The sequence below is a fragment of the Patiria miniata genome, unplaced genomic scaffold (genome assembly GCF_015706575.1).
Source record: "Patiria miniata isolate m_02_andy unplaced genomic scaffold, ASM1570657v1 HiC_scaffold_19, whole genome shotgun sequence".
NCBI lineage: Eukaryota > Metazoa > Echinodermata > Asteroidea > Valvatida > Asterinidae > Patiria > Patiria miniata.
In genome coordinates this window covers 11,799,598-11,810,768 of record NW_024037057.1, presented here as the reverse complement: position 1 = coordinate 11,810,768, position 11,171 = coordinate 11,799,598, and the positions used below count along the sequence as shown (strand labels likewise).

Sequence of the window (11,171 nt, the reverse complement as noted above, 5' to 3'; positions counted from 1 at the left end):
GATTTCATATTTTTTTTTGGTTTTTTTAACACGCACAAAGGGAAATGTAACTCAAGAAATGAAATACATGTACAACTCAAATGGATTTTTTATTTTTCTGTTTGGATATTATTTTTACAAGTACATACATTTGTATAGTACATGTAAGGCCAAAAAAACAAAGGCTCCGGTTTCTGGTATGGAGCTCGTCCAAAAAGTGGTGCGGCGACACCACAACATTTTTTACCTGATTTTGTTGCTTCAAATGTCGGCTGATGACTGCAAATGGTGCCCGACTAAACTTAGTGCAAATATATGGGAGTCCAGAGAGGCCACATACATGTAAAGCTTATTCTCGACCATAATCCAGTCTAAAAACATGTTAAAATTGTACAGCAGTGGGATTCCAGTCAAACCAGTGAGTTTGGCGGTTTTGAGACATCATCTTTAATTGAAAAAAAACCTTTTTCATTTTGCCGACGCGCATGGCTACGGCGACGCGCGCGCATACCAGAAACCGGAGACTTTTTTGGGGGGGCCTAATCCATTGTAAAACAGTTCGATGCTGCCATTTTGGTGCAAAGCAGCTAAAGTCATTGCGTTAAATTAAGCACTCGGCCCTCGCACATACATGTACCCATTTACTCCTGGGTGGGAAGAAGCAATTAGGGAGAAAGGGTTGACCAAGACAGGTCTTCGCTTTCACACTGAAAAAAAGAATGCATCCAAACTATCAAATCCTTCAAATCTTTCCTTCTTGACTTCCCGCACCAACAGGCTGTTTGCTCAAAATGGCATCTTCTTTTATCCACTCCGTGTAAGCTTTGGTACTCGGCGAGAGTTTCAAGCGCGACAGTAAATGAAAATAAGTTGGCCTAATATATAACAAAACAATACTCAAGTAAAACTTGCGCGATCCCCTGGCATCCTGCCAGTTTGCATGCATGTACATGTACAGGCAGTTAGTAAAGACAGTTTTCAGTGATGACCTTGATGTCTACCCGGCAGGTACCAGACTTCCAGTTCTCAGTTGAATGGGGAGTTTGGGTTGAATGGGGAGTTTAGATGAGACACCGGACTCGGTGCGGCCTAGTCTATGTGTATTCCCCTTGCCACTGCAGCATATGTTACAGTCCTTAGTAATACTGAGCTGAGCTCTCCAGAGACCTCATAAAAATCCATATTGGAAAGGATTTTTTTTTTTTATATTGGCCTCCTCTCCACAGACCACCTTTCAAGTCTGGTTGAGATTGATGACTGAACTTTACAAATGGAACACACATACACGAACGCACAGTAGGAATACACGATCGCAATATCCCCCTGTCTAGCTTAAAAGCCAGGGGGATGAAAACAAATCCAAATGTCAAATCCTTCACTTCTTTTTGACTTGAAGTCTGGGCTTCTTAACTTTTTGCAAGAACAGATTGTCACTCCGAGCAGCGTCTACTTTTATCCCCTTCACACGAGATTTGACAAAACAAGTCAGACTTAAGAGCACCACAGTAAATAAGCATAAGAAGCCCTGAAACGTAACTAAAGAACACGTGCAGATGTCAAATCCTTCACTTCTTTTTGACTTTTAGTCGCGGCTTCTTGACTTTCCGCAAGAACGGATTGTCGCTCAGGATGGCGTCGACTTTCATCCGTTCGACGCGAGGCCTGGCGCTGCCAGGAGACTTCGGAGCCCCAGTCTCCCCATCCTCTGGTTTCGCAGAATCGCCTTCGTCTGTCGCCAGTTTCTGATCGTCCGTGTCGGTATCATCCATTTCGTCATCATCGCAGATTTCGTGTTCGGGGGGCATAAGGGCGTCGATGTAGGGGAGGGGAGACGGGGTGCAGGCAATCACTGGAAAATTACAAAGGAGGATTATGTTCAGTAGAAGTCAGCCCATTAACCCAAAACCCTTAAGAGTGATTGACTAGGATCCTTCAACACTCCTACAAATTCCAACACCATATGGTAAACTGTACACAAAAACTGTTGGACTCTGATTATTGGTGGAATGCCTAACCCCATGTAAAGCATAATCAGTTTAGAGTGCAGTACCGGTACTCACTCTAATAAATTCCAACATACCCTGGTGTTGGAGTTTGACCGGATGGGGATTATAAGGGTTAATGGCAGCAATGTAGTCCATCACAAGTTCAGTCAGGTGTTAATCACAAAGCCCTTTAGAATAACATTTGTTGTATGTGTACTTCGTGCTATGGGCTCTGTGCACAAGTACTCCTTCAACAGCCAGAAAAGGAGAGTTGGGGGAGACCTAGTCTGGTTCCAGGTCCATCCACTGCGGATTTTGAATGTATTGTTGATGTACATGTACCCTAACGTGGCATGGCCCCTAACGTGGCGCACTTTGATTTTTCGGCTGTAGCGCCTAGCTAGAGCAAAAGTTTTAACTGAAATTTTACAGAAAGTGAAATTTCATCAAGTTCTAAACACTCCCGTTCATAAATTGCGAGTTTATTTACCCGCTACAAAGTTAAAAGAAAAAATTATTTTGGCGTGATTTTCCGATTTTATTTTCAAGTGCAAAGTAAACCCTTTGAAAATGCCCCGAAAAATAAGGAAATAATTTTCTGACAAACATCTGGCTGGGTATGTAAGTAGAGATTATAATGTTTTATCAGAATTTATCAAGTTTACAGAAATTCTTAAATGTTGATTTGGAATTTTCCGAGATTTATTCAAGTGCGCCACGTTAGGGAACACTCCGCCAATTTGTACCCAATTTCCGGACGCCACCGTTTTTTAATTTCGGCTTAAATTTTATGAAACCGAAATTGTTCACAGATGTTAAATAGCAAGCATTAATAAGGTCAAAGTACCAGTATTTCACTGCATGAATTTGAGGTTTGTCAACAAACAAGTTTGGCAACACTACACGAGGAAAGTTGGGTAAGCTTCAAAGTGGGCCACGTTAGGGAACACGACTATATCTAAGGTTATTGGGAGCAGGGAATAATCTGGTAGACCATTGAAAGAGATATTTTAAAGCATCGCACGCCGATGATGCCTGACGCTCATGCGAAGACGGTGTGGCTAATAGCTTTGGCACATTCAGTCGTGCGTACTTCACGCGCGAACCAGAACAGTACGCACACGCTGTTTGTCCCGTCACAGTGCTTTCAAATGTGGTAAAAGCGCCCTCTTTTGCTGGTGCTGGTAGCCCATAGTGTAATCCAGCAAACAGAATTAGACGCCATTTTTGCAGTGGTGCCACGTTCGCTTGCACGCCGCATGCGTTCTTAAAGATGAGGTTACCCTATTGGTCGATGATTCATTCAGTCTCAAGTCAAGTCACTAGCTATTCAAATGAACTGTTACAAAAGCATTCCTTTGTTATTGTTCATCCCATTACTTGTGACTGGACTTGTGACTTGTACCGCGAAGCATCATGCATGTTGCATATTGTCCCTAATACATGTAGCAGGGTTCAACTTGAGCGGTAGCCCGCTAGCCAAATGCTAGGCAAAACAGCGACGGGCTAGTCAAACTATTCCTTAAGTATCCCAGCTGGTGAGCCAAAAAAAAAAGATTGGGCTACAGCAAAGATGAAAGGACAGGAAGATATAAACATTAAAATTCAGAAAGCAAACCAGTTTCAATTTGTGTCTAATTTATAAAATGTTTAGGGTTACATTAGGGCTTATTAGATCTGTTTATTAAAAACACTGACAAGATTGCTTCAGGATACACGTTTTACATGTATGCACATTGTTGGTAATGAGACACTCTATATTGTTGGTTAAGAAAACGTGCGGGCTAGTGAAAATGACCACGGGCTAGTTAAGAGTCTGTTCCACAAGCCCAGCTGGCTAGTAAAGAAACAGTTGAGGTTGAACCTCAGCGGGCAATCTGTACCCATCCGCCAACCTCACTCCGTTGACACATCGCACTTGTTCAATGTTGGTTAGCGGCTTGTTGGTTTGCGTGCAAAGAGCGCACACTTCGGTGAATCGCTGCGCAGACTGCTATCTCATGTGTCCTGAAACACAGCACCACTAAGGATGTCTTGGAAACAAGATTGAGTTTCTATCAGACAAACTAAATCTTGTCGGGGGAATTTTCAAACTGGAACAAAATAAGAAGACTTACGGGGAAAGACATTGCTGTCTCCGGGAAACAACGTCTGTGTATCACCCGTCTTAGCGATAAATCGTGTCAGCGCCCTCTCCACGTCACGTTTCTGCGATGCCGCTCTCTCGCGGATGACTTTGTAGTCATTCTCCTGCTGTCTATTTGTCTGATGGGACGAAACAAGAAAACATTGTCAATCTTATGAGATTTTCCTAAATGTGATTTGCTGATGGCACTGGCAGACACAGAACCAAATTGTCAAGAAGAGGTGGGGGGGGGGACACGAAGACAGTGCCACATCCAGGATTTGTAGTTATGACCAGCCAAAAATTTTGAAGAGGAAATCTTATTGGGAGGTCATTATTCCTATTTCATTTCTTTCTTTCGGTACATGCTTTTTAAAAAGAGAACGAGTAGACTTAGTATTTTACATTTTGACTTGTTGATACGTTCACACTTTAAACAGCCATAACGTGTCAACTGAATGTCTGATTGAAGTACAACAAACAGTATTGTAAGGAGAATTTCATTTTATTTTATAATACCCACAAACCCTCATTTTGACCTCTGCCCAGTTCTGTCTCATTTTGCCAGAATGCCTCACCAATTTAAAATCCAGTTATGGACAAAGACTGATTGTATTACTATGGACTTGGTACACATAGTTGCAAATGGAGAGTGATAGACACCAGAGTTGTAATGACTGGAGTCAATGACTCGACTTGAGTCCGACTCGAGTCACATTTTTTGGTGACTTGACTCGACTCGAGTCCCGACGGGTGAATGACTCGACTCGACTCGAGTCACTGCGAGCAAATGACTCGACTCGACTCGAGGAAGGCTAATAAGACTCGAGTCCCAAAAATAAAAGCAAAACTTACTTGCGAAAAATATTTGCAATGACTTACGCCGCGCCGTTCGCGTTGCCAGTTTTTGTTCACGTCACGTTAATGTTCGCGAATAATGTACGTTTATATACAGCGGCCGTCTGTTTTCCTTCCTCCATAATGATACAACAAACACACACCGTGTCACGGACTCCCACCTTGTGGTTCTATAGCATGTAATGTTAAACCCGGAACCAGACTTAACACGCATTTCTCAATCCGTGGTTTCATCACTGGTTTCGGGCGATTTCTTATAAAGCTCTTGGTGGAACGCTGGCTAAATTTATATCTTGATTTCACACAAAAAATGGATACGGACGGGACCACCTTTAAATAATCAGAAACAGTTTTGTATAATGTAATTAGGTTTTGACGTTGTCAGCGATCAGCGAACAAAATCTAGACCCGAAGCCAAACCAGTTATAAGACCGAAGTTTCACATCTTCTTATCTGTGACGTGAGCTAGCAATGGAAACTGTTGGTTGGGTACCATACAGCATACTTTATGTCTTTGGATTTTCGTAATAGACATGGTGCCTTGTATTCTTTCTCTCTTGTGTTTGTTGCTTTTTATTGTAATTTATTATATAGTGTTAAAATATTTGTGACTCGAATTGACTCAAGCTAAATACTTGACTCCACTCAACTCGACTCGACCACACACTGTGACTCGACTCGACTCGACCTTGTTGACCTAATGACTCGACTCGACTCGAGTCACTTCTTTAAAATGACTCGACTCGAGTCGCACAAATCAGTGACTCGTTACAACTCTGATGGACACCACTGGGTTTGTGTTCATCAAGAACAAAACAAGTCAGGCTTGCTTACAAGTACGTGTGTCCTCCCCTTAAAGGGGATGAACCTGTGTTCACTGGAACCGAGTACCATCTCTCTTTCGTTAGCGATTGGGCCAGACTCATATGCTGCTGAGGGGGGATTGCCACACCTCCTCCACAGCGAGTATGTCACCTCCCCAGCACTGAATAATACCGGTACCCATTTAACACCCGAGTAGAGAGGAGTACTTGAGGTAAAGCGCCTTACTCAAGGGCACAACACGCACGGCCACAACAGGGCTCGAACCCACAACCTCACGATCATGAATCCTGTGCGCTACCGCTAGACCACACATGCCCTGGCTCTCAAAAATGGTCCGTATTGTTTTTGTAATTGACATTTTTACACTCATTCTCACCGTTGTCCTGATGTATGTGTGCGGATCAGGAAACTCAGGCAGGTGATCAGGAATGTAAGAAGGATGCGGCTTGCGTTCGCTGGCTTGAAGAGCCTTGCAGGGCTGAGATTGCTTACTGCGGTCCTCTGTGTACAAACACACACACACAAAATATGGTGTAAATCAAGCATTTTCTTTTGTTCCAATGTTTATACTTTAACTTTTTCGCAACAGCTCTCATTGGTTTTGTACACGTTTTCTAATCGAGGTCGTCCTTGATTCGGTTCCTGTCCTCGATTCACTGATGATGATGCACGTGTGTGTTCTCGATTTAAACCATAAACACAGACATACAGTCATGAATTTCTATATGCCCGAGGACAATGCTTTGTGTTTCCCTTTGTCCCTTTAATATAACACTCTCCCATAGACTAAGCACATAACCGTACAATCGAGGACCGTTTTCAACAAAAGACTCAACGCTCGAGTGTGTCTGTCCTATACCATAAAGCCATACATGTACACACACAAACAAAGTAAGACCCGGTGCTTGTTTCCCTCCAACCTATGATCTGTCCTGTTTCAAGAGGAATGTTAATTCCTACCTTCAGTTTCCCTGAGTACCTATACTCTTCTTTTCATTCCTCTTGTAGCCTGTACCGGGAGTGGCTTTTAGCCTTGTTCAGGGCAAATATGCATAAAATAATAAATGTCGATGGGAGATCTTGTTACATTTTGCAACATTCTAATTAAATTTGGGGGGCGAATTGTCCTGAATTGCAGCAGAAGCTGAATTTCCAAGGGCGCATCTACTTTACAACGTAGACGAGCCAACGGCATGTAAAGGCGCCTTTACAGCCTCCATAATAACCATAGAAACCCTTGTGGCACAAAAGAATCAACAAACAACCATGATCCAAGCCAGGAATCGAATCCGTCACAGCAGTGAGATAGGCGAGCACCGTATGCCTTACAAGGACTTGTGAGGACTTTTGATGGAAATGTGAGTTGTGAGGATTCGTGAGGAATTATGAGGAATTGTGAGAACTTGTGAAGGGTTTGTGAGGACTTGTGAGAACTTGTAAATGTTTGGTAAGGACTTGTGATGGACTTGCGAGGACCTGCAAGGACTTGTTGGAACTTGTGAGGACTTGCAATGACCTGTGATGGACTTGTGAGGAGTTGTGAAGATTTGTGAGGAATTATGAGGAATTGTGAGAACTCGTGAAGGTTTTGTGAGAACTTGTGAACCTTGGAATTGTCAGGACTTGCGACGACTTGTGAGGACTTGCGAGGACAAGTGGGAACAAGGGAGGGCTCATGACGAACACAACTACAACACAGAACACAAGATTTACAAGTATTGCAACAAAACTCACGATGCAGTGGGGGAAATCTCCGCCGTCGCCGAGCGTAATGAGCAAGGCCCTTGACATTTGACCCCATCCCTGTCAGTGCCATGCCTACATCTGTCACCATAGGCAGTGTCCGACCTGCTAGCTCGCAGTACGTTCTTGCGCTGCGGCCCAATTCAGTAAGATCTAAAGAAGGATAGAAATAAATAGATAGTGGATATTTTGCCGGAGGTAATGACGGCAAACTAACGTTTACTAAAGGTTTGCCGGGGGCAATCCATATCAACAGAGGGCGCTGTACTCTTTAAGATAGGGCTGAATTATAAGATGTATTAAATTCCCACCAAAAGTTGTGTAGCACGTTTGGTGTAGTGGTTAAGCAAAGGCTCTAGTAAGCGGGATGACCTGGGTTCGATTCCGACTGCAGCACATTTTTAATTTTTTTTTTCTCATCCCCAAATAAATAAGAATGTTCTTCTTTTATTATTTTAACATGTCTCAAACATTTTTTTGCAGAGTATTACATTTTCTTTTTCAGATTTGTGGCTCTGGAGGATTTTTTTTAAAAGGGAAATAAAGTCCGAAATTATAAAATGGTCTGAATCCCATCTTGTGAATACGAGGTTACAACGATAATTTTGGCATGGAGCCAGACTAAAATTTGTCACCGGAAAATATTTAAGTACGAAAAAACAGTAACTGCGCATGTTCGGCAAACTAACGTTTACTAAAGGTTTGCCGTCTCCGGCAAAATATACATTGCCAAATAAATATCAAGTTACGTAAACAGTCACAGCCAGTTAAACCTGCTTTTTGTAGGCAGGGAGCGCTCAACTGTTAAAGATGCATGCCCCGTGCTTCTAAAAAATAGATTTTAAATTTTTGTTTGCCCCTTTACTTACAACTCTGCAACATTTCAGTCAAGCTTTCTAAGCAGGACTCGTTGGCGCGGTCAAACCCGGATTCCATGCAGATTACACCGACGGCCACGCGCAACGCTCGGCGGTGGGCCGCCGCAAGATCAGAACTTCCTGTCGAAGTCATGCTGAGTAACGGATTGTCATCCAAGGGTCATCCGATTCTGAAAAACAAAAATAAGAAGAATACAGAAACAGGAAAATGAAATAAAGATAATGAAATAAGTCCATGCAATCTGGAAGTCGAACATTACAAGTATAGCATCAGACATAAACACACAAGCTTGATTTTTTTCCTGGCAAATTATGGTAAGTAAAGTTGTGACATCACTCCCCTATTACAGTTCCGTGCTTAGACTAGGTAGGCTGGTTACACCTCTATGTTCCGACACCCCTATGTTCCGACTGCACATATTCCTACATTTGTATTCCTAACCCTAACCCTAACCCTAACCGGGAGTAACACAATCTAGGTTGTCGGAACATAGGGGTGTCGGAACATAGAGCAGTCACCGGTAGGCCTACATGTACATCATCATACATGTATGTATGTCATTTTTGTACAAATTATTATTTTACATAACTTGTCTTTTCTGCTCTGCATCTACGCAATAAACTTACGGTTTGTTATTAACATAGAGCAAGGAACATGGAACATGTAGAGCAAGAATTTGATAATGGAACGAACGCCCTCTCGCGTTACGTGCAATAATCACAATGAAAAATCAGTTGTCTGTGTAAAAAAAAAGGCAGTGGATATTTTGCCGGAGACGGCAAACCTTTAGTAAACGTTAGTTTGCCGGATATGCACTGAACATGCGCAGTTACTGTTTTTTTTGTACTTGAACATTTTCCGGTGACAAATTTTAGTCTGGCTCCATGCCAATATTATCGTTGTAACCTCGTATTCACCAGATGGGATTCAGACCATTTTATAATTTCGGACTTTATTTCCCTTTTAAAAAAAGATAGTGGATATTTTGCCGGAGGTAATGACGGCAAACTAACGATTACTAAAGGTTGGCCGGCGGCAATCCATATCAACAGAGGGCGCTGTACTCTTAAAAATAGGGCTGAATTATAAAATGTATTAAATTCCCACCAAAAGTTGTGTAGCATGTTCGGTGTAATGGTTAAGCAAAGGCTCTAGTAAGCGGGATGACTCGCGTTCGATTCCGACCGCACCATATTTTTAAGGTTTTTTTTCTCATCCCCAAATAAATAAGAATATTCTTCTTTTATTATTTTAACATGTCTCAAACATTTTTTGCAGAGTATTACATTTTCTTTTTCAGATCTGTGGCTCTGGAGGATTTTTTTTAAAAGGGAAATAAAGTCCGAAATTATAAAATGGTCTGAATCCCATCTTGTGAATACGAGGTAACAACAATAATTTTGGCATGGAGCCAGACTAAAACTTGTCACCGGAAAATGTTCAAGTACAAAAAAACAGTAACTGCGCATGTTCAGTGCATATCCGGCAAACTAACGTTTACTAAAGGTTTGCCGTCTCCAGCAAAATATACACTGCCTTGTTATTAACATAGAGCGACTGCGGTTCCACGCCTCCACGCAGCCGTACGGAGGCGCGGATGTAGAGTAAAGTGGCCCTGCATTCTATAGTTGTACCAAATTGGTTCTTAGACACCTACGTTTTCCAAAAAGGGGTTAGTTGTGTGTTCTTACCTGCGATTTTGTTCGAGAAAATTAAGCACCGTTCTCCAAAAAAACAACGAACGCTGAACTGCATCTGGGAGCAGCCATATTGAATAAGGCATCGGTGTTTACGAAACCGGGCATTCTTTCCAGTAATGGCTCGATCATTCACTGGCTTTATCATTATTTCGATGCCAAAAACATTAGAAATACTCAAACTGTTGGCCTCACTGTTTATGGTTGTACGATTCTGATACATAATGGAGACCAATATTGATAGGTAGTCGCCAAAACTAAGTGAGAGCTTTAAATGTGTTCAGAAGCCAAATTCAGACGAAACCGTGGCTTAGAAAATCGGTCAGTCAGTCGATCGGCCGGTCATATCATGCGCACTCATCGGGGAGTCAGTCGGTCGTAAGTCACTGAGTAAATCTGATTTAGGTACAAAAAGGAACAGCAATTACAAATGTACATTATATTCCGTGTGTATATGAACATGTGACTATATTTGTTTGTGCTGACGAAAATCTCCGTTTGTGACATCACAATAATAAGTTGTGAACAACAATTAAGTATACAAATGCATGTACACAGCATTTGATGTTGCGTAATTTTTCAAAAAATACGGTGAAAAAAATGAGGAAAACATGGGAAATGTCCTGTCATTCGAATTTTACCCATTTATTTTAGTTTGTACTGTTTGTTATTCTTAACCCCGGTTCATACTTCACGCGAAAGCGAATTAAAGCGAAGCGAAATTCGTGACGTCAACAATACATTCGAAGCGCGTCCACCATTGTTGACGACATGAATTTCGCGTGAAGTATGAACCGGGCTTTAGGCGAAATTACAAAAAACATGTTTAGCGTCCTGCCTTTTTGAAAAAAAGGGAAGCGGGAGGCCAACTTGAACCCCCGCCCCCTTCCAAAATGGCCGCCCGACCAGGCTATTTGTCAAGATGACTACTATTTTTTTTTTGAATGACCGCTATTGGACTCAGGAAATGACACAACAGCTATATATGGGCTAAGCAATATTACACATAAAGAGGCCAAAATGATGTCACTGTTAAAAATTTATCATTTTTTCGGTTAAAAAAAGAGGCAGCCTCCAAAA

The 11,171-nt window shown here is 42.1% G+C and overlaps 1 protein-coding gene across 3 annotated transcripts; it reads right to left on the bottom strand.

Annotated features, from left to right (window-relative positions):
- Positions 1 to 524: 524 nt before the first annotated feature.
- LOC119725806 (transcription initiation factor TFIID subunit 8-like) lies at positions 525 to 10,190 on the bottom strand. 3 transcript variants are annotated; one of them, XM_038197386.1, is made up of 6 exons: positions 10,086 to 10,190; positions 8,385 to 8,563; positions 7,507 to 7,668; positions 6,149 to 6,273; positions 4,082 to 4,229; positions 525 to 1,828 (listed from the first exon to the last, which is right to left on the bottom strand). In XM_038197386.1, exons 2-6 carry the CDS (start codon positions 8,524 to 8,526, stop codon positions 1,545 to 1,547), a joined length of 861 nt encoding a protein of 286 aa, XP_038053314.1. In that variant the 5' UTR covers positions 8,527 to 8,563; positions 10,086 to 10,190; the 3' UTR covers positions 525 to 1,544. The 3 variants fall into 3 exon arrangements, with proteins under 3 accessions (XP_038053314.1, XP_038053313.1, XP_038053315.1); XM_038197385.1 differs by having other exon boundaries at positions 8,385 to 8,527; positions 10,086 to 10,183; XM_038197387.1 differs by lacking the exon at positions 10,086 to 10,190 and adding an exon at positions 9,021 to 9,036.
- Positions 10,191 to 11,171: the final 981 nt, after the last annotated feature.

What these genes read in the sequence shown, in the direction of transcription:
- LOC119725806 (XM_038197385.1), bottom strand. Translation starts at nt 10,177, where the DNA reads ATGCCTTATTCAATATGGCTGCTCCCAGATGCAGTTCAGCGTTCGTTG. An exon ending in GAGATTTCCCCCACTGCATC is followed by an intron (nt 6,274 to 7,506) that starts GTGAGTTTTGTT and finishes GTTTGTACACAG; the next exon opens with AGGACCGCAGTAAGCAATCT. An exon ending in AGACAGCAATGTCTTTCCCC is followed by an intron (nt 1,829 to 4,081) that starts GTAAGTCTTCTT and finishes GTAATTTTCCAG; the next exon opens with TGATTGCCTGCACCCCGTCT.